Source organism: Agelaius phoeniceus, chromosome 1 (assembly GCF_051311805.1).
Source record: "Agelaius phoeniceus isolate bAgePho1 chromosome 1, bAgePho1.hap1, whole genome shotgun sequence".
Taxonomy (NCBI): domain Eukaryota; kingdom Metazoa; phylum Chordata; class Aves; order Passeriformes; family Icteridae; genus Agelaius; species Agelaius phoeniceus.
In genome coordinates this window covers 125,384,134-125,407,421 of record NC_135265.1, presented here as the reverse complement: position 1 = coordinate 125,407,421, position 23,288 = coordinate 125,384,134, and the positions used below count along the sequence as shown (strand labels likewise).

Sequence of the window (23,288 nt, the reverse complement as noted above, 5' to 3'; positions counted from 1 at the left end):
GGGCTGCATCCTGCATCTTTTGTGAGGCTCCATTGCCTGGTATGCCTGGAAACCCAGGAAGGAAGGAAGGAAGGAAGGAAGGAAGGAAGGAAGGAAGGAAGGAAGGAAGGAAGGAAGGAAGGAAGGAAGGAAGGAAGGAAGGAAGGAAGGAAGGAAGGAAGGAAGGAAGGAAGGAAGGAAGGAAGGAAGGAAGGAAGGAAGGAAGGAAGGAAGGAAGGAAGGAAGGAAGGAAGGAAGGAAGGAAGGAAGGAAGGAAGGAAGGAAGGAAGGAAGGAAGGAAGGAAGGAAGGAAGGAAGGAAGGAAGGAAGGAAGGAAGGAAGGAAGGAAGGAAGGAAGGAAGGAAGGAAGGAAGGAAGGAAGGAAGGAAGGAAGGAAGGAAGGAAGGAAGGAAGGAAGGAAGGAAGGAAGGAAGGAAGGAAGGAAGGAAGGAAGGAAGGAAGGAAGGAAGGAAGGAAGGAAGGAAGGAAGGAAGGAAGGAAGGAAGGAAGGAAGGAAGGAAGGAAGGAAGGAAGGAAGGAAGGAAGGAAGGAAGGAAGGAAGGAAGGAAGGAAGGAAGGAAGGAAGGAAGGAAGGAAGGAAGGAAGGAAGGAAGGAAGGAAGGAAGGAAGGAAGGAAGGAAGGAAGGAAGGAAGGAAGGAAGGAAGGAAGGAAGGAAGGAAGGAAGGAAGGAAGGAAGGAAGGAAGGAAGGAAGGAAGGAAGGAAGGAAGGAAGGAAGGAAGGAAGGAAGGAAGGAAGGAAGGAAGGAAGGAAGGAAGGAAGGAAGGAAGGAAGGAAGGAAGGAAGGAAGGAAGGAAGGAAGGAAGGAAGGAAGGAAGGAAGGAAGGAAGGAAGGAAGGAAGGAAGGAAGGAAGGAAGGAAGGAAGGAAGGAAGGAAGGAAGGAAGGAAGGAAGGAAGGAAGGAAGGAAGGAAGGAAGGAAGGAAGGAAGGAAGGAAGGAAGGAAGGAAGGAAGGAAGGAAGGAAGGAAGGAAGGAAGGAAGGAAGGAAGGAAGGAAGGAAGGAAGGAAGGAAGGAAGGAAGGAAGGAAGGAAGGAAGGAAGGAAGGAAGGAAGGAACTGTAGTTCTGCACGTGTTACCGCTGTGCTCTGTAACTCAGCACTGTGGGTTTGATCTGTGGTCTCCCAGTTGTCCTGCCTTATCTGCATAGCCACAAAACAGCCACTGGGCAACCAAGCCAAGTCAGAAAGCTGCACCAGAGGGACGTCAGTGGCCCTGAGGCTTGATCATTGGGCAGCACTAGCCCAGTGGAATAAATTGTGCATCCTGAAATGGCTGAAATGCCTGTCCTTCTGAGACAGCAGTAGGTACCAGGTGCCCTATGGTGACTGGCTTGTTTTCTCCACCTCTTTGGGCTGCCATCATTTCCCACCATCATTTTGCCTTTTCCTTTCCTCGCTTCACCTGCGTTTGCCAGCAGTGCTGTCTTTGCCTATTAGCAGTTGTGTACCAGCTGCTGTGCTTTTCCTTTTTTTGGCAGTTTCCGTGCAGATTGTGCTTGCTTCTTTTTGCCCCAAACCTTTTTGGTGCGTGTCAGCATTTTATCTGTTCACATGCACTAGGGAATGATAGGAGCCATGATCTATTTGGGTCAGTGCATGCCTGTAACAATTCCAAAAGGAGGGGTTTTCTAAGAATAAACTCTCCAATGCCAATCTAGTTCTCATTCTTACCCACATAATATCTGTTAGCACCTTCTGCTATTTTTATACTTGTGAAACTGGGGTAGCGTGATGAGTCTGTTGTTTTTGCTTTCTTCCAGATGAACTAAGTCTTGCAATTCTTCTGTTGATTGAATAACTCATGGAAATACATAGCAAAGTATGTAGTTTAGCAGCTGCCCCAAACTAATGTCCACAATTGTATGTTTCAAGTCAGCTGAAAATCCAAAAAGGACTCTCTAAAAGGATGGCATGGTTGTTTTTTTCTGAAAGTAGCACATAAATTTGGTATTGAATCAAAGTAAAAGCAGAGCTAGATGACCTTTGTTCGTCAGGCAGTTTGCCAGGTGTTCATTGCAGTCAAGAAAAATTTTCAACAAAAGGAAAAATTAATTTACTGTCACTGCCATCAAATCAACCTGTAAATGTTTCAGCTTTCAATAACTAATGTCACCCTCTTGACTTACAGGTGGTTTCTTTGAAAATTGTTTCCTTCTGCAAAATTGGATTGCTTTACAATAAAACGATGTCCCAAAGTGATGAAAAGGGATGAAAAAGCTTTTTTCACCATATAGCATTAGGTTGTCCTTTGAAATGAACCTTGTTCAGGATGTATTACAAGAGGCCTGAGCATGGCATATTTCTCAAAGAATAAAGCAGATAAAATCCAGATTCCTCAGTTCAGGAAAATGGAACCTGAAGAGGGTGTTATAACAGTGATGTAATGATAAATTGTAAAAAATAAGTAGTTGTTGAAATTCCTGGGTGGGATGTGGTGTATTGTAGCTTATGTTCTTCAGATGACTACTCATTATTGTGTATGTTTGTGTCTGGTATAGTGCTTAAGGCCATTTAACACATTTTAGGTGAGCTCTTCTACTGCCTAATTCCTATAATTCCATTCTCTCTCTGAGAAAATGTTTTCTCAGCATCTGCTCTTTGTATTTTTGACATGCCCTTTCTTCACCACTTGGGCATCCTGATACTAACAGGCCATAACCAAAGTAATCAATACATGTTGTTATCAGTATTGGTAATTTTAAAAAGAGTTTGAGTGGGTGTTTGATCAGCACATTATTACAGAAGAATAATCCAAAGGAGAAGTGATAAACCAAAAAGGCTACCCAGGGTGGGAAGTACTCAGTGAATAGTCAGGGTGGCTGCGCTCTCTGCTAGAAGCACCAAGCTCGTGGAGCTGTGGCACTGTGGCAACAATGGTGTGGCCTTTGGAAAGGAGGAGGGGGCACTTGTGGAAGGAAGAACAAGGTTTGGTGGGCTGCAGAGGGTGGGTGAAGGTGCCAAGAAGAGGCAGGATAACAGAGATGGAGGCTTCCTGGCCATGCAGGAGCAGAGGCAGGACCTGCTTTTGTGGGCCCAGGCCTCCAGTGCCTGCTGCGGTCACACCCACACAGCTGGAGAATTCTCAGCTGCTGGGGGAATGGCACCTGCTTACTGTGATCAGTCCTACAAAGGTTTTGAGCTTGTTATCTGCTCTTCCCTCATACATCACTGGTGAAAGACTCTTCTTACCTGGTCTGTCTTGACTGTCTCTCCTGTCTCTGGAGAGCAGTTATCCTGTATCCTGACAGGCTTTCATCAAATCTCAGGCTTCTCTTTCAAAACCTTAACAGGACTACCTTCTGTGGGGGAAAAGTAATGATTTGGGTCAGCACAGCAGAGAAACCTGAGAGAAGCAAAGCCCAGCTGGTTATTGATTGCATGAAGTGATGCAATGCTCTGCTTATCCTGCCTGCCAGCCACTGCTTCTCTGTCATCGTGCTTTGGCAGCTCGTAACTCAAGGTAGCAGCAAAACTTTTTGCAGGAGGCTTGATGTATTTCTCCTTCTCTCTGCAGTGCTGCCCATGTTGTAGAGCCTCCTGTGAAAGTACTGCTAATGATCACACAGGAAAGCACAGAGGCAGGGGAAGTCTTGAAGCAATAGTGATGCTTAAACTGCAGAAAAACCAATGCCAACAGGCAACAAGAAGAACACACTGGAGGAAAGGGGGAGAAGGGATTTTCTTTAGTCATTTGTTATTCAACAAATTTGAGTTTACAAGCTATAGGCCAAATTCTGTCTTCTGATTCTTGCTTTAATGCAGGAGGAGGGTATTTTTACTAGGGATCATGATTTATTCATGTTAAGGAAATGCTTCTTTATGCCAAGTTCAGGCTACAAAGTGGTAGTTAGTAGATGACATTCAAACTGAAGATTTCCCTTGAAACAACGTGAGAAAGTATTTATTTTCTGAAGTCCACTTCCCTTCCCAGACAGTTTCCTACCATGTAATATCCAATAGCCAGGAAAAAGAGCCCAATACTGTGACAGGCTGGATATGCAAATGCCATATTCATACAAAGCTTTATGGAGGGTTTCTTTTCCACGGTGTGTGAACAACCAAACATCTCAATTAAATCAGGAAGGGAAAGACCTGGTTTTCGTTAGCTGTGAAGACTTTCAGAATTACATTAGTTGCAGTTGATTAGATCTCATAATTGCATTTGCTGTGTGTCAGGATGAAGCAGTAAGGGGTTTGGGTGTGTTGAGGGGGGTGGAAACCAGCTCGTAGATCACTCCTGCAGGACTCATGATTAGTTTCTGCTGCCTAGGTCTGTTGGGGTCAAGCCCAGGGTTTTATATTTCACTCTCCAGAGCAGGAGAGAAGGTGGAAAAAATGCACCATGTGTCACAACGTTGGTGTGGGGGGCAGGACAGGATGTTGCCTCCCTGCTCCGTGCTGCTGCAGGTGCCAAGCAGGACACTGCCTGTGGCTCAGTGGGGAGGTGAATCCACAGGATATTCTGGACTGTCAAAAGCAAGTGATGTTTTCATTTACCCCAGCTCTGCTTCCAATTGAAAGGGCAGAACAATGTCATGCTGGTCTTGGGGAGAAATTGCAATGAAATTGTGCCATAGCATGAGGCTGTGAAAAGGTGTGGTCTGTCAGGGCTGCTCCTGCTGCCCGAAGGTTTAGTTATCCTCATTGTCTGGTCTGATGGGTCAGCCAGGGAGGCCAGCTCAGAGGAGTGCATCTGAGGCCCTTCCCAGTGGGTCAGCACACATTAACCTCCCTTGGTTTTGTCCATGATTTATAGATATCTCCTCTCCTAATTCTAGGTGTCTGAAAGGTCACTGGTCTGTCAGAGATGAGGGATGACCTTCACAGCTCACTTTGAAGGTATTCCTCTCTCCACAGGAAGAAGTGAGTCTTTACTGATCATGCAGAGCATAGAGGCAGCCAGTTTAGATTATTTTTACAAGACTGAATTAAGGTGGCACCTTCCCTCAGGGAACACACAGCTCTGTTTCCAACTCAGAGAAAACAAAGATCATGGAGAGGCAGCACTGAGTGGGGACACCAGGTATCTGGATAAGTTGCAAGAACTCTTCAAAACTCACCAAATCCTTCTTTGTCTTGGACATTTTTTCATGAAAATGAGGTTATTTAGACAGGGATTCTCTCATGTGCTGTCTTGGTTTTATCTTGACAAAAAGTAAACTCTTCAAGACAGAGACCGTCTCCAGCAATGAAGAAGGCTCTGCATATATGTACCAAATGCTTAAGAAAAGCTGACATTCCTAATGAGATACAAATGCTAAAAAGTTAAAAATTATTTTATTGAATCAATTAAAGTGAAATGAAATTTGGCCTTGAAACAACTCTACACCTACACAAAGCACATTGTAAGGTGAACTCTGTTTTCTTCAAATTGATTTGTCACCAAGTTAAGTCACAGCTGCTTCTCTTGCTGTGGGATATCACAAAGCTCAATTCTCACTAATTCCTTTTGTTTCAAGATTACTTAATCTTAAATATAACAGGTCCTTCTGATCTAATTTGTATTCTACCTCCAAGGACCATCATTTAACTTCCCTGGAAGACTCCTGTCTTCCAGACATTTATATCCACAGATTTTATGATAGCATTGGCACTCAGCAATCTGGGCTGTTTGAATTTAAAATTATTTTGAATAATTTTTTAAAAAATTGGGATGATCTTCATGTGCTTCATTTTGGGGGTGCATCTCACTCAAGGCACATCAAAAGGCTGTAATGTCCTGACAGTTGGATACATATTTTTAATTTCCCATTTTAGGTAGAGTTATTCTCACTATAAGTAATACCAATTGAGCAATCTGAAAGTTTGGTATTAGTAGAAGTCATTTAGTCTTCTCCTGTGATGGGAACAGAGGTGAGATCTCACAGGTAGGACTCTGTAGATTGCATCTGAGTAAACCAAAGCCTGGGTTTAGAAATGTAAATGTACAGAAGCGTAATCTCATTCCAAGTAGGAGTCTCTTTTTTTTTTCTTTTTTTTTTTGGAGAGGAGGGGGGGGGAAGAAAAAGAGCAATATTTCATTGGGGACAATCAAAGCATTGTGTTTTGCTGCTGCATATTTTGCAATCTTTTGTAATTTTATACAGTTTGGGTCCTTTGGAAACTGGAAGTAGCATCTGGAAAAGTACCATCTACTTGTTGTATTGTTTCGCGGGCCTGATTCAAACAGCAGTTTGAGAACAAGTACAATTGCCATGGATTTTAGAGGTCTTTTAGGTCAGATGACTGAGACAAACTCTGTGTGTGCCTACTTCCCAAGCTAGGGGGAATTTCTTAGTTTCCATTATTATTACCTGAAAAGGATTGCTTGAAATGTGGTTGCACTGCAAAAACTGAAAGGGGATTTGGCATGGTAGAATTACATAAACAGCAAAGTGAAATTATAAACAGGCCTTGTTTAATATGAAAGAGCATCTAGTTCCAGGAAAAGCAAAGCTATCAGGAGTAGTTGTGTCAGAGCTAGAAAATACAAAGACAGCTTTCATTTCTATATGCTCTAAAGTATGCAGTAATCGTGGTCTAATTGCCTCACTGCAGCCAGAAAGCAATATGGGATATTGTGGGGGTGTGGGAAAGAGCACAATAATGCTACAATTAAGCTGTAATCTTTGGCATGGTCACTCAGCAGATAAAGCTTTTCTGCTGTCCCATTTGAGACAGTCATTATTTGGCTGCTAAAGCCTGAAGAAAATATGTGGTGCTGTTCCTAGGAGCTGTTGCACAGAGGCTTCATTATGGGTTTCTTCCTCAGCAGCTGGCCAAGCCCAGCCAGTGCTCTGCATGTGAGAGCTGTGGCCTCAGCACTCCCCTTCTCCCTGTTTGTGCTTGGGGAGGTTTGTACTGCTGGTAGTGGAATGGGGAGAGCCTTATTAGCCATTGTGGAATAAATTTGTGAGCTTTAAGATTTGTTACAAACCTCTTTGCTTAGGGCCTGACTTATAATGGAAGCTGCATTTGGCAGAGATTTGTGAGTGTATGGTTTATACACAGAAAAACCTTGTGAATATGGGAAATAAATGTGATAGCTCTGTGACAGGTTAGGTGCATAATTGTGCATGTGTATTAACCCCAGGATGCAGACTGTGTTTCACGGGGACATAATCACATTCATATGCAATTATGCTCACCTTCCTTTGAAAATTTCGTTTTACAGCCTGCTATGAAACCTTGTTAGTGACATCTCTTATTTTCTGAAATTCTCCATCATTTTAGGAAATCTATTCCACTGTCTTGAAGCAAGCCCTTGAATTCACACACTTAATTGTTCATGCAACTTTCCTGACTCTTTCCACTTTCCCAAATTTCTTTCTTTCTGAGGAGAGGCTGGCTGCACTGCAGGCTTGTGTTCACTTACTAGAATTCTAGTAGGAATAGAAAGGAAAGAGTGGCAGGAGAAGTCAGGTCAACTTTGAATACATTAACCTTGAGGTGATGTGGTCTGACAAGGCATGAATGAGTTGCTTGGAGTATGAATGCAAATTCTGGCATAGATCAGCCTTTACTGCTGCAAGAGGCTTTTTAATTTTTCTGCAGTGCCACAGATAGATGGGTTCAGGGAGACTTGGTTTCTCTCTAGAAGATGTTAGGGTTTAGAAGGGGTTAAAAGTGACCAGTGGTTTGGGACTGTTCTGTTTTGTCTTCGATCTGGTTTTGCATTATAGAGCACATACATCCTTTGATAAACCAGCCTTGATTTCTGAAGAAGTAGGTACAGGTAGACTAGATCAGAACCTCATTATTCTGCTGCTTTGCAAAACAGAATCGTGAACTGTTTTGAAGGCTTATGGCATGCACAGTCTCTGCAAGGCTCATCTGACAGCCTGCAAGAGCAGCTCATTCCATGTCAGTAATTCCTTCCAGCATCAGGCTTTCAGGACCAGGCCTTAATTATGTGCACATCTGGTCTTCACAGCTTGGAATAAGATGTGTCTGTCTTGAACTGTTCTCATAAATGGGTGCTGCCAAGCTCAAAACACAACTGCACCACGAGAAGAGCTTTAACCTGTTGTAGGAAAGTATTTGTCCTGATTTAATACATAGGAACCCTAAAGCAAAATGCACTAGCTGCTGCATGAGAAAGGGGATCTTAGTCTTAAGGTTTGTGTAGCTCAGCACTGGATCTACATTAAGAACACTAGAAGCCAAAAGAAGCCATTGCAGATGCAGAAACAGCAATTTGACAAATTACAAATATGTTTTACGATGTTTTTTAAGTGCCTGGGAAGAAACTTCACTATCTTAACTCCAGTAACACTGTGGTGTTAGGAAATGTTCTGCAGGCAGCATCTCAGTCCAAACAGCAATCCTGTCACCTGCTGTCTCCAGAAGCATTTAATTGCAATTGCTCTTATTCACTTACTACCAATGTAAAGCAAGGAACACATTTGTGTATTCAAGCTGTTCCATAGTATCATCTATTTTGATTTGGCAATGCCTGAGAGTTATATGAAATGCCTCTTTTTGATAAAATTTTGATATCTTTGTATTTATTTTATTAGGCTGTCATGCACACTTATTCCTATTTTGATATCTTAATTAGTCTTTGTAACCTGTGGCAGAGGTGGCTGCTTCAGGCAGCAAACAGGACTGGGAACTGAGAGGAAGAGGAGCTGGAGTGGATAGAGACCTGGATATGTCCTGTGTGGAGAAGTACTGAGAGAAGAGAAGGATCTCTAGTACAGGGGGATTAAGGTCCAAAGGACCCCCTGTTATCAGATGCTCAGAATGAAACACAGAAGATGTGGGTTTACCAAGTTAGAACAGCCTGAAGCATAATTCTGGCTGCAGTCAAAAGGCTCTTTCCCAAAGCCAATCCCATGCATAACTCAGGAGTTAGCTCTGGTCAGGGACCACTCCTGGAAGATAATACAACCCCCCATTCTGTGGAGAATAGGAGAGTATGAGATTGTGGGCTTGGGCTGTACAAGACAGTTATCTCCAACATGCTTCATTTACTGCAATGGACCCAACCTTAATGTTCATTAAAGCACAACTCCCACCAGCTTCTGCAGACAGGCTCCAAAGCAGGACTTGCAGTAGGAGATACCCATGAAGAGTTTGACCCAGGTATTTTGCCCACACAAGAAGAAATTCAGCCCTGATGATGTCATCAAGCATGTGTGTAATGTCTTATTGGGTTATGCTGTGAGGAATCCACCAACTGTGGCAGGTCACAGAAAGGAGACACTCCAGCTGCCTCCAGCTACTCTGCAGTTAAAGCCTGGTTAGGCCACATAGTGGAAAAGGTTAGAAAACACATTCAATTTAAAATCAAGAGGTTTAAAGGAAGGTTGTTTGGGTGAAGGAATTTTGATTTCATTTTAACACAGGTCAGCACAGTGCTACTCTTAAGGGCTGTTTCAGGAGCACAAATGGCATTTTCCTGCCAGCACCATGGTATTTGCATGCAGAGAACAGTCCTGACATGCAAATGGTCATGGACTGAGCAAAGTGCATTGCCATGTCCTCCCCCTTCTCCAAATGAGGTGTGTAGTTTGATGTGAGCTGTTGTGGGTACAGGAGATGGGGATTGCCTGCCTTCAGATGTTTTCTTTAGGGTGGCCTTGAGGGTGTCACATACAAGGGGTGTGCTCAGTCTTTGGGCCCTTGGAGACATACTCTGCCTGCTGGTGCCTGAGCTGGGTCGGAAGTTGCAGAGAGAATTTTCTAGAGTGGGAGTAAGGAAAATCCCCTGGTCTCCTGTAGGATGCTATCTTCATAGAGAAAATGTATTTTCAGGATTTGGAGGAACAGAAGATGAAAGGCTCTTACATTGAGAGGTGTTAGTCACATGTGCAGGACAATTTCTACTGTTGCCTCTTTGTTGCAGCCCAGGTTTCTGGTCTGGTTTTGTGGTTGAATGACAGCATTTGCAGCTGGATGTCGGCAAGACATTGCTTCATACTTCTCAACTCCTGTCTCGGTTTGTGGGTCCACATATCTTGCACTTCCCCATTTTCTGGTTTAATACAGCTCTCTGGGGTATTGCTACCAGAGTAATAAAAATCTCAGATAAAAATTCCAACCTTCTTTCCCACTCTCCCTGCTCCCTTCCAGGCCTGCTGCTGCGGGGTGGAGGGGATCTTCCAAACTGTCTCATCTCCCTGATCTCTTTTGCAGTTTAACAGTGGATAACTGAGAGCACTGGGAGCCAGAGGGGTGGCAGGGCAAAGAGAGCAATAGGAGACTGAGCAGTTCCCAAGGGAGTCCCTAAAAGAGCTTGGGGGTGAGCACATGAGGCACCTGGGCAGTGCCCCCGTTAGCTGAGCACAGCCTGGCAGCCCCAGCCCGGGAGCCGCAATCCCACAGCCTCCGTGAATCCCTCCTGTCCTCTCGCGTTTGGCTTCTCCTGGCCAAAGTCGCTCACTTGTCAGAACAATTTAGTCTCTTGCCTGTGCTCCATCTATAATGCATTAAGAAACCCAGAGAGGTGAAGCTGTTGACATTTCCCACTCTTTTCCCTTTGGAAGGCATGGGCTGAGTGTTCTTTGCAGCAGGACGTGAATGAAGCTGCTCTAAACCCAGAAGCCAAGGGAGAGGGACACGCTGCCATCTCCTGCTGGGACACCAAAGCATGGCATCTGCCTATCACAACCACATCCTTTGCATGTGCCACCATCAACTCAGGCAGGACTTTGCTCAGAAAATCCTGGCCAGATCCTGGACCTGAAGTGCCCTGGGTCTTTTGGATGCACCTGTTTTTGAAGGAACACCTTCGGAGGTGTTCGGGTCTCACCCCAGACTTTTGGGGAGCAGCAGCTTCCCCACCAGTTAAAACTGATGCTTCATGTGCTCCCTAGAGTTGCAGCCTGTCTATCTGCTTCACTGCAGATACAGGTTTTTTGGAACCAAAATTGCATTCTCTTCATCATCACATCATCCTGAACTGCCTCAGCTCTGCGTTATCCCTGCAACAGCCGCAAGCAAAAATAACACATTATTCACCATAAAAGTGTGGCTTATGCAACAAAATATCTGTCATTTTGAAACCACAAATATAATAGGGCATTTAAGTGCAATTTTGAGGAATGGCTACAGGCATCATTTATCATAGGGATTTCAGTAATGGCAAATATTGATGTCTAAAAAGCAAGAAGTTCCCTCAAGAAGAAAAAATTTTATACAATATAGTGTAAAGATTAGTTTTCTGAACTGGTAGTGACTTTGGCATGTAAATGCAGACTATTGTTTAGATTTTGCCATAGATTAAATAACCAGGTTTCTTAGCCTCATGTTCCAGGCCTTTCTCTGTTATTCTCTTTGAGTTCAGCATCCCCAACAACTTGTGTGCAGAGTTCTGTGGAAAGGGTACAGTGGAAGAAATCTTCATCTTTAAAGGGTTGTCACACAGGAAAATAATTTTTAAAACCCCAAACAGTTCCACTGACCACTGTTCTGTCTCAGCAGTGTCTGTCTGCAAGGTTGAACTATTTGAGTCTGACAGACTTCCAGGGGTGGAGGTAGGACTCAGGTTTTGAGGCTGACAAATGGAGGGCCCTACTGAGCTCCAGAGTTTGCACCGAGCTCTGAAGCACCTCGTAAGAGCCACAAATCCCAGACCCCGAACAGAGACATTCACCAGAGGGCAGCACAATATCACTTTCTATTGTAGGAGCAGGAGTGAATCGTTTCAGCCGTCAGAAAGCTCTTAAAAATTAATTAGCTGCTTGTTGTTCCATCGTTATGATTTCAAATAAGCTTCTCTTTAAAGCTAGCCTCAGGAACATCTCCTAAATCCAAGGTATTGATGTTTTAGTGTCCAGACTTTCACGTAGGGAAGCAGAGGGAGTTCAGGCAGTTGTGTTTTCAATCTATGTCTTTGCCAGGTTTCTGTCCAGAGCTGGTTGGGGCAGCTGATGGGTGCTGGTCCAGCTTCAAGCATTCCAGGAGCTCTCCTGGAATATTCCCCAGCCTGGGTGAATATTATTTCAACCTCATTTTTTGGGAGGCATTAAACAGAAGGAGTAAGCCCTCTGATGTCATTACATGATAAGGGTTCACAGAGGGTTAATCTAGAACCACAGAATCATAGAATGGCCTGGGTTGGAAGGGACATTAAAGGTCATCCAGTTCCAACTCACCTGCCAGGGCAGGGACACTTTTCACTAGACCAGGTTGCTCAGAGCTCCATCCAAGCTGGTGTTTAACACTTCTAGGGATGGGGCATCCTCAACTTCTCTGGGCAACCTGTTCCAGTGCCTCACCATCCTCACTGTAAAAAAATTTCCTTTGAGATCTAGTCTAAATCTACTCTCAGTTTAAAGCCACTCCCCCTTGTTCCATCACTACATGCCCTTTAAAAAAAGTCCCTCACTAGTTTTCTTCTGAGTCCCCTTTAGGTATGGCAGGCTGAGGTGTTTTTATGTTATAATTGTATTTACTTCTGGTTGTCATGTGTGCAGAGCAGATTCTAGGTCCTTTAGCACTTATGCTAAACTCCTGCTGTTCAAGGAGCTGAGAGGAATCACTTGTCACGTTTTGCCTGGTCGGCTTCCTTCATTCAGGGCTTCACCTGTCATCAGTCTGTTCCTGTTATTTCTCTGTTCTGCTTGCACAGGTGTCTGCAGCAGTCGCCTCCTCTGGTTCAAGTGCCACTGTGCTTTTCTGTCCTGCTCTGACCTCTTTCTCTCAGCATACAGTCAAAGCATTTTGTGCTTCTTTCTTGTAAATTAACTACATCATCTGGCCTTGGTCATTCCCTTTGCTGCTTTGACTTCTGCCTGGTGGGATGCCTCATGTCTTGTGCTTCACTCCTGACATCACTCATAGAGGTCTTCCTTGACTGACTCCTTCTGATCTCACTCCTTTTGAAGTTCAGTCTGAGCTCCATCTGCTCTGGCTCAGACCAACATTTCCTAACTCTGTACTGAAGCCTTCAAAGACAGAGCTTTTCCATGGGGCTGCTCCCCATGTAGCCTTAGCTTTCCTTAGCTTAAATATTATCTTTATTTAAAGTCATGGAAACTTCAGAATATATATTTAGAATTTTAAAAACCCACTTTCCTTACAGTATTAGCTTAAATTACATTACTTAGTCTTTTGAGAGTAGAGTATCCTTCTTCAGAGTAGATACAAAATTATAAACTTAGTAGTAGAAATAATTTAAGTATCTTTCAAGACAGGTCTGTGTCTGCTCTAAAAGAAAATAAAAATGTGCTTCTGTTTTAAGAAAAGTACTTTAAATCCCTATTCTCTTTCTTCTTTCTTTCTTTCTTTCTTTCTTTCTTTCTTTCTTTCTTTCTTTCTTTCTTTCTTTCTTTCTTTCTTTCTCTCCTTCTTTCTCTCCTTCTTTCCTTCTTCCTTCTTTATTTCAATATTTTAAAAAATAGTTTCTTGTTTTCATTTGCATTCTTTTTATTTCTTGGGAAAACTAGGGAAAAAAGATAACAAAAATGCTGAAAAATTATTTTGCTCAGTTTCCTTTGTCTTTACATTCCATTTTCATTTCTTTTTTTTTTTCCCAAGGAAAAAAGAAAATTAGGGGATTTTGAAGGCAAAAGGATTGGACAAAAGAAACAAAAAGATTTTTCATGAATTTTAAGTTTTAGCAGGGCAGAAAATGTCTTTGAAAATTCACAAAAAAGTAAAGCTTAAAAGGGAAGTACTTTCTATTCAACCATCTTAACAACGGTTTGGGGCTAGTTAAAGCAGCCAGCACAGTGTGCTTTGTAATGCTTTCTGGATGAGGACAGTCCATCACCTTTACAGGAATCCATTCCAGTGCACAGTGCCCTTGCATGACATCACAGAGGTATTTGTGGGCATTACACCAAGTTTTCTCCTGACTAAACCTGATTCAGTTTCCCTTAAGGTCTCTCCATTTCACAGTCAGTGCTATGACTGTGACTCACGGTAGAAATTAACCCAACCTGGGCTTTAAAATAAGGATGAGGCAGAGCTGTGTCATCTGCTGCATACACAACTTTTAGAGTGATCTGCCTCTGCTTTTAAATGTTTGCTTTTCCAGGCTCTGCCAGGATAAGCAGAGAGGCACATTGCCTGGCAGTGGTCATTGCTGAGGAGTGGTGGCTCTTGGCTGTCAGTGCTCAAAACTACCAGTGAGATGTTTGTGCTTTGCCAAGGTGTGTGGCACCTGTTCTTCCTGTGTATTTAGGGATTTGGAGAAGTTACACAATGTCTGGCTTTCTTCTTTCTTGCCCAAACTAAAAATATTTAACTACACCTTGAAATTGGTCATTTTCAGGATCAGCAACTTTTCCCATCTTTTTTTTGTTTCTTCCCATTTCAATTTATATCCAATGCCATTATTACCTAAAGGGAATTTTTTTTTAAAAAAAGCATTTATCCACTGTGGATAAATTAGTAAAGTTCTTCTTGGAAGGCGTTCAGAAGTCTGATCCTGCATGGTTGAAATTAATGAGTTCATTTTATGCAGGAACAGAAATGTTACTTGTAAGAGCTACCCAAACTACCCAGTCACCTAACTTAGTTGTTATGTGTAGCTAATATCTTCTCTGATTCACCAGATTTACTTTGATCTGAGTGGCCTTTTTCTGGGGATAAATCTTCTTTTCTTGTAAGATTTTAATAAGAAAATGGTGATATGTTTTTATGTACAAGTATGATATTAGTACCTAGTTGAATTTGTTTTTACAAAGGATGCTTCTGCTGCACAGAAATAAATATATCTACATACAAATTTCCTATACCAAAAAAGAAATTCTATGAAAATGTATGCATTAAAGTAAGTCATTAGTGGCTTTAGACATTGTCAATCTTATATTTGTGCTACTTTTTCATTCCCAAAATATATCTGCTCATTTCTTAGCAATTGTATTCTATTTCAGTTTTTATCAATCAAGTCAGGCTGAAAGCCTGTAAATAGGCTTTGCATAACCTGTTCCCAAATTATGGAGGAATTGATACCTTCAGCAGTGAAGAATTAATAACTTCTTTTTAGAATGTATTGCATTAAATGTATGTACAGAATTTTAGAATATATTGTATACCAAAACTTTTATGTCACAAGTAAGGTTTACCCAGGAGTCTTCCCCATGGGCTGCTGTGCTGTAGCAAAAGTTGGATTTATTCAAGTTCTTAAAAAACACCCTGTTTACTTTGCTCTGTTGTTTTGTCAGACTCAGGTGGGGAGAAGCTAAAAAAGAAAGTTCAGTATTGTTACTCTCCAGACACACTATTATGAAAATAAGGATGTCACACAGAAATAAGACGGGATCTTATCTGCTGTGAGAAAGGTGTTTGTGGTATTCCTTTCAAAGACTTACCTGGTTTATTTGTCACTGCACTTTAAGTCTCCAATCACATGCAGGCAGGAGAGACTGAGAGAGAAGGAGGTGAATGTTTGCTGCAGCTCTTTGGCTTGTTAACTTTGCAGAAGTTGTAGATGTTTTTGAAAGCTCACTTTTCAATGAAATTTGCAAATATAACCACAAAATAGATTAGTCTGGCCCTCAAAGCAGATTTATAAATCTTTTCCTGAAGATACAAGTACAGAGATGCTGTACTACCTTTTATTCACATTGAGATTGTAGATAGGTAACAGCTTGTGTTAATATTTGACAGATCTGTTCTATGTTACTGTCAGAAATGTAGCTGAAAATCTCTTTGGCTGGCTGGCTTGTACTTGAAACTGGTTTTCATAAGATCTGGATTTGAAAATCTCTCCTGCCAGACTTGTAGCTGTCAGATTCATTATCTTCAAAATTTCTCTTAACCTCTGATGGTGTTTTTCTTTCCTTCTGCAGAAACAGAAGGTGCATGCAGCACAGATGTCAGTCTTCTTCAAGGAGTAACTTCTTCAACCCCAAGTGATCCCAGCTCCTGCTAGTACCATGGGGCTAGAGGGTGTTTTTTTAGGCACTGGACAGATCCACGTAATCCTGTGGGGAAGTTTGGCAGCCATGACAACACTCTTGTTCCTCACCTTCCTCATCTTCCTTTGCTCCAGCTGCAATGGGTAAGGCTCCAGGGCTTAATGGTTCACTTTGGACACAGCTTCATGTATAAATAGTTAGCAGGAAATACTGAGGACTGAGCTACAGAAATTAAAAAAGAAAGGTACCTTTCTCAGAGCAAACTTCAGTTTGAACAGTTCTATTAATTCTAGAATCTAATTGTATTTTTCTTTTGCTGTGAAGGAAGTACACGATTGTGTTTATTTGGTGGTTTCCCCTAAGCAGAAGCCTGAAGCACAGCCCAGGTAGACACTGAGTGTTAGCAGGTCACACCCCTAAGCTGAAACTGAGAACATTTTGTGGGCTAAACAGGACCAAAAAAAAGTCTAGGTAAAAAGGAAAGGGAAGTGATTATGTATTTCAGCTTTGCTGTGGCCATTCCTGATGTATTGGGAATATATATAGTATTGATCCTGCCTTTCATGCAAAAACGAGTAAGGATCAAACAGTGGTATTAATTAATGCCTTATGCCTTATCCTTATTTTCTTCTCCATAAGGGGATTCAATTTGACCAATACAGGCACTTCTACTGACTTTGTTTATGCATGTTTCAAGGCTCTGAGCCCTGCTGGCTGCACAGGGAGAGGGGCAGCCTGCAGTCTGTCCATGGTGCCCTTCCACAGGCCAGAGCAGGCAGACCCTTCACTGTGAGGAGTGGCACTGCTGTGGCCCATACTGTTATATTTTGTAAGCACAGCTGAATCAGCCAAGTCTATGGGGAGAAAAATCCAGTACAGCAGCAAAATCTGCAGTTTGGATGCATGTGCCTATAAGGAGCATGTGCTTTCATTCCTTGAGAACATTGAGGAAATTATGCAGCCATAAAATGCCCTGTATTGGCATAAGATGTGTCTACAGTGGAAGGCTTTGTTTTTCAGCAGGATTTATCTAATGCCCACCATGCAAAAAACAGCTGTGAGCAAAGATAGGTCCCAAAGTTGATTGAAACCCTAAAAAGCCTAAGTTAGAACATGTAATTTCCTGTGATTCAGGAGAAACACTTTTGTAAACTGTGAGTTGACACTTCAGTATCTTCTTATTGTCACAGTTTCCTGTGATATCTGTGTAAAAAATAGTAGAATTTTTTTTAAAATTATTTAAAAGTAGAAACCCTATTTTAAATATTCTTCAGCCCACAGACATTGCATTTAGGTAATGTGTATCATCTTTAAGGCCTTTCCAACCCAAATGATTTTATAATTCTGTGTTTTGTTTTGTAACACACCGATCCTTGAAACATCTCTAGAAAGATGTGTCAAACCACTGAGTGATCTTTGCAGTTACAGAGATACATTGCCTGAAATATTCTGGTGATGTTTTTTAATAAATTCTTGTGTTGCTAGTTTGGACATAATATCTGTTGTTTCAGGTCATTCTGTAGGGCAGGTTGTTTATGCATAAATGCAATTGTGCAGAATTTCTTCCTGACTTCGTCTTCAGAAATGGATGAGGACATAGAAAACTGAATAAAATTTGTTCTTTCTAAAATATCAGAGTCAGAAAAATTTCCAGAGAGGAAATTCAGCTTTTAACTTTCTCTGCTCTGCATTGGTGCATGCTCACTTGCTGTTTTGGTATTTCCCAATTAGGTAGAATTTTAACAGTTGCTAATGTGGAAGTACAGTTCACTGCAGACTTCAGAAGAAGCAAAAGTTTCATCTTGTCAATATTTTCTCACATTTTTATATGACTTTTCATCTAGGGGAAGGACTAACATTATTTTAAACTCATACTTTATTGCAGTATTTCTGAATAAGGGCTATATTTCCCAAATGGTAAAAATGGAAATGTTATCCATACTTAGACTCCTTTGAAGGACCCAGGGAAGCAGGATTCCTTTAAAAATGTAGGCCCCTGCTGCTATGAAATTTGTACACCTTTTTGAACTGCTCATGCCTATTATCGATTTGACTGGCATTTTTAGTTATCTGGATTTTGTTGGCCTTTTCTAATTCCTCATAGGATACACACTTTTTTTCTGACACAGTTTAAGGGACTTCCTAAGTAGTCTGTAACCAGAATGTACATCTGAGAATTTCAGATATGATTAAATTAAAGAATTATATTTTTATTATCATAGAATCATAGAATGGCCTGGGTTGGAAGGGACTTTAAAGATCATCTAGTTCCCTGTCACAGGGAACTAGACCAGATTGCTCAGAGCCCCATCCAGCCTGGCCTTGAACACTGCCAGGGATGGGGCATCCACCAGTAGTTACTTCTTGGAGCAATTTGTTCCAGTGTCTCACCACCCTCACAGTAAAGAATGTTTTCCTAATATTTAATCTAAACTTACTCCCTTTCAGTTTGAAGCCATTCCCCCATGTCCTGTCTCTACATCATTATTTATATTATATTGTAATAACCATCAGTCACTTCTCACTGTGATCTTACATTGAGTGAGAAGAAAGGTTTTGTGTGTTTGTTGTACCTCTTCAGTTATGTTTATCACCATTCTGCCTCAATGGTGTTTTTACACAGAGGTCATACCAATTGCTGTAATAATTTTCAGTTATTCCATGTTCAATATTATTGTGAATCATAGTTCTGTTCCCTGCAGGAGTGTAAGGTCTATGAATGATTGGTATTTGTATATTAGCATAATTTGTAGTAAAAATTCATGTGTCTTTTTCATTAAGGGAAAAGAAGGCAAAAAGTCAGAATGGAGATCATGAAAATCTGATGAATGTGGTAAGTATTTATTTCTGGCAGCTTTTGTCTGTCTTGTGGTTGGTTTGTACCAAGCTCCTTGCAAAATACAACAGATTAGAAAATAGCTCAGGAATTTTGAGATGGTTGAGCATGGGAAACTTTAAAAGTTGCAGAATGGGAAGAGGAGGAAAACTCGTGTAGATCCTGATAATCTGCACTTTCTCAGTGCCCTTTCTGCCACCACTGTACTCCAGCCTTCCCTTCACTCCATTTGCAGCCCAAGGCAGTGTACCCTTTGTCAGTTGCTGTCTTCTCATGGGTGAAGCCATAGCAATGTCTAGTACCATAAAAAAGCTTGAAAAGGGCATCACTCTGGACATCTTGGCATTTATTTCTTTTTAACAGCACTTAAATCTTTGAATCTAGCTGGCATGGTTTGCTTCTCCTGCCAGTAATACCTGTGGGTCAGAGCCCCAGAGATGGGAATGCAATTCGTTGTGTGTGCATTCATGTGAATGTTGGTTGTGATCTGGGGGTCTCTGATCTGTGTTGCAGCCTTCTGAGAAGGAGGTGTTCAGCCATTCCATCACCAGCTCTGTAACGGAGCCTCCCCCAAACAGCGAACAGAACGGAGCCCTCAGCAACGGAGAGGGTGAGTCCGGGCAGCCCCTGCGGGTGGGATGAGCCAGGGGCCCAAGCTCCCTCCTCAGCTGAACGCTGCTGATCCCTCAGGTCTCGGGTTTTCAGCCAGCAGCTTTCCAAGCACACAGGCAAGCCATTTGTCAGAATACTCTGCACACCTCTGCTGGCTGACAGCAGATCACACAGAACTTACAGCCAAGTTCAAAAATGCCATGGAGTCGTTTGCCTTGCTTGGAGGTCAGTGGAGGTGATCATCTCATGGAGGTTTGGGTTGTTTAAGCTGCATCTCCACTCCTGTTACTCTTGTGTTGAGAATGACACAGGAGCAGGTGAGAGGCAGTATTGCAGAAAGAGCAAAGAAGGCTTTATTCTAAAGAACCACGTGGTTTTTATAGAGTGATAATAAACAATAATAACATAGCGTGATAATAAACGGTAATAATATAGAGTGATAATAAACGATAATAAAATGATAAAAAACTATATTAAAATGATAATAAATGATACACTCTGTTTGATTGGCTAGTTAACAAAAACACCTTTCTCATACACCATCTTTGAGAAGAACAGAAAGACAAAGTAGAAAAACACCACCTGCAGATTGTTTATACTAACAAGTTATTACATTCTTACAACTCCCTGAAAATTCTCACAAGCTGCTGTGGGAAACACTTGTGTTTCTGTCTCTCTGTCCCATGGCATCCACACACTCCTGGGCGTGCTCTGGCACAGCCCCACACTGCTGCTCCCAGCCCTCCATGCCAGCCAGCACTGGGAGCTGCTGAGGTCCTCTCCTGGGCCACCAGGTCTGGGTCACCAAGCCATACCTGCAGATTGACCAGGTCATCAGGCAGAGAATGGGACCTTCCCTAACCTTGGTAAGCTATGGAACTGGCATAAAACCAGAAGATGAAGCTGCACCCACCTTAGAGTTTCAAAAGTGCTCCAGGAACCTAGGGACATATTTCATGTCCTCCTCCAGGGATTACAGCTTTGGATCACAGTCCTGTGCTGTGCTGTCACTTACATTTTTATATTTTAGAAAACAGGCAACATAAATAGGCTTCCTTTTTTTTCCTTAGTCTTTGCTTTGCTGAACACTCAAAATGATTCACCCTGAAGTATCACTGGAAAATATTTTACTCAGCTGCACCTAAAAATAAACTCACTCTCAGCTCAGAGCCACTGGGAGCCAACTGTTGTCTTCACACTAACACCAACACCAGGGGCTGCACTCCAACTTACAGCTCTCTCCTCATCTCCTGCAACCAGAGGCTAAACTATTCAGACTTTACCCCTTAGAGACAAGCAACCAAAGTAATTTTTAAACTTTGTTTTTGCAGCTAATTGCTGCTCCCATCCATTGGCTTGTTGTATATGTAGGTGTGTGCTTCCCTGAGGGACTTGATGTGCAGAGCAAGGCCCTTCAGAATGGAAGTATTTCTCTCTGCCATGAGTCACCACATGTGCAGCTGTCAGAGCTGCTACTAAAAGGTGTGCTATCAACCAGCAGACAGTTTTCAGACTGTCTGATATTATACTCAGCTTACACTCTGCATAACAGCCCTTCTGAATAACCCAAACCCCTGTGCTTCCATTTCTTACTTCTAATTTATGCACTTTTTGTTAATAGTTCTTTTTATTATTGTTTCTGCTAGCTTTTTGAGCAGGGGCAGGGCTATGGAAGAAGAACCATCAAATGCTATGTTTTTTTCCTTTACCCAACCTGCCAGCATTGTCTTATCTATGCCAACCCTTCAGCTACACCAGCCCCTTCTGTGCTACCACCCATTCCCACAAAAATACAGAAACTTAAGCTTTCATTGCTTTTGATTATCCCCTCTAGCCTGAATGGAGCATGTGCTTTCTGGGTTCTGTAAGGGTGCTCAGCACAGCATAGAAATCCCTAGAATCAAGGAGCAGAAAGGCAAAATCCTATCTCCCATTCAGACAGTGATTATCATCTCACACCTCCAGTTCTGTCCTGAGTTTTGCAGTCAGGGTATGGCTCCCTGCAGGTGCTGACTGTGTCTGCATGCCCTGAACACAAGAGAAAGCAATGTCCATGGCAACCACCAAATCAGGGGCATCGATTGCTTTGGCAATGCTTCTGTCACCATGTCAAACACACTGAAGGAGATGGAGAATGGGTTGTTTTTGTTGAGATAGTGCCTTAGGAACTGTACTAGGAAAAGTAAAGCTGTTCAGAAGTGATTTTTTAAAGAAATAGTGTGAGGTAAAGTTACCTACCGTGCTTGAAACATGCTTGTATATGCCCATGAATGCATGCAAATGTCACACGTGTGCTGTGAGATGAGAAGCCCCATACATTTCAGTCCTCATTCCTCTAGCGACAGTGACATGTGGCCCACTTCTGGGACCTGAAACAACATGTTCTGCCTGCCACTACCTCCTGAAGTCTAGTCTTGTCTCTTGTGCATATGGCCAGCTCGTTAGTAGGTTGTCAACCAGCATTATGTGCTGCGAGACTAAGAGAAGGATGGCTCAGCCCTCGGTGGGGAGCTCCTGCTGGAGCCTGCAGGGAGGGCTGAGCAAAGTGCAGCTCCAACCAGAACTGGGCCAGCATGTTAAACAAGCTGGAGGATGGTGGGGAGGAAGAAGGAACACTTTCCTTTTGATTCCAAAGGATGGGGAAATGCAAAGAGGAAAATCTGACAAGGATTTTTTTAAGGCGCTTGATTTGAGGCCTCCCACCTGTTTCCCATCTGAGACTATTGAGCACTCTGTAATCATTCAGTGAAACTGAGTACAAGGCAGCTGAATATCCCACCCCCTGTTCTGACAGTGAATGCTGTTGCCATATAATGTGACTTGGGGGTGTACAGACTATTTTAGATGTTGTGAGAAAGACATTTTACCAGTAGAGTGCAGAAATGTCTGTAACTGAAACCTTCTGATAAGCAAAATGCATGCTAATCACTAGGCATTTCCAGGCATTAGCATCATTTATCCTTTCCAGCATGTCACAAAAACAAAGTGATGTAGAGAGTACCAAATCACACCTTTTAGTTATGCCTTTGTTTGTAATACTTCTCTGTAATTTTCTTTAGTTCTTTCTGAGGACAGTACAGCTGCCTGTATCCAGCCTTATGAAGAAGTACAGACATCTGATCTACTAGATCAACAGGATACCCTTGGAAAGTCTATAAAATGTCACCAGAGCCGGGAGCTACCCAGTATTCCCCCTAACAACCCCATGGAAACTATAATCTCATCTAGAAATGCAGAAAATGATCAAGGTCTTGGAATGGAAGGGCCTTATGAAGTCTTGAAAGACAGCTCCTCTCAGGAGAACATAGTTGAAGACTGCTTGTATGAAACTGTGAAGGAAATTAAAGATGTTGGAGCAGTAGTCAGCATGGAAGGGAGCTCTAGCAGCAAATCAAAGGCTTCACTGACGGTTTCTGAAGGTCAGAGCCAGATTCCTGAGTGCAGAATTGAGTCAGCAGAATATGCATCTGTTGACCGAAATAAGAAGAGTCGCCAAAGTGCAAATTCAGAAAGTCCTCTTGACAACATACCAGATGTAGAGGATGAGCTTCCCCCTCCAGTACCCATGAAACTTCTTGATGAAAATGAAAATGTGCAAGAAAAAGAAGTGGAAGAAGAAGTGACAGAAGGAGCAAGTAAACCAGAAAAGGTAAATACTACAAATATTTGTCCTCATCAAACAGCCAAATAATGATTGAGAACATATGGGTGGGAGAGGATTTTATTTTTCAGTAATAAATAACAACAAGAAAGAAACCCCACTCAAGATGAAGCAAGACTGTAAATGGAAATATGATAATGTATAGTAGAATCTTTGTGTTAGAGGTATATGCTCATTCTATTGCTGCCTGTATTTTTGATTGTTGCAGCTATGCACTACAAAAGCCTTTTCCCAAATATTATCCAGGAATTGCATAGGAGGCTTCTGCTTCTTTGTTTGATGGTATTATACTTGTGGAAGCTATTACAAAGGGCATCCAGCATCTCTGTCACCATCTATATATTGTCCTTTTTTCCTAATGAAACTGCAACTTACAAAAAGGAGA

General features: G+C 42.2%; 1 protein-coding gene across 7 annotated transcripts in view; it reads left to right on the top strand.

The window, feature by feature from the left end:
• The window catches only part of PAG1 (phosphoprotein membrane anchor with glycosphingolipid microdomains 1), a 112,551-nt gene that overhangs the window by 73,591 nt on the left and 15,672 nt on the right, over window positions 1-23,288 (top strand). For all 7 annotated transcript variants that reach the window (XM_077186727.1, XM_077186751.1, XM_077186733.1 and 4 more), the window contains 4 exons: window positions 15,726-15,937; window positions 18,576-18,627; window positions 19,144-19,240; window positions 22,302-22,891. In XM_077186727.1, coding sequence (XP_077042842.1) covers window positions 15,813-15,937; window positions 18,576-18,627; window positions 19,144-19,240; window positions 22,302-22,891 — 864 coding nt within the window. In that variant the 5' untranslated portion in view covers window positions 15,726-15,812. The remainder of the gene's footprint in view (window positions 1-15,725; window positions 15,938-18,575; window positions 18,628-19,143; window positions 19,241-22,301; window positions 22,892-23,288) is intronic.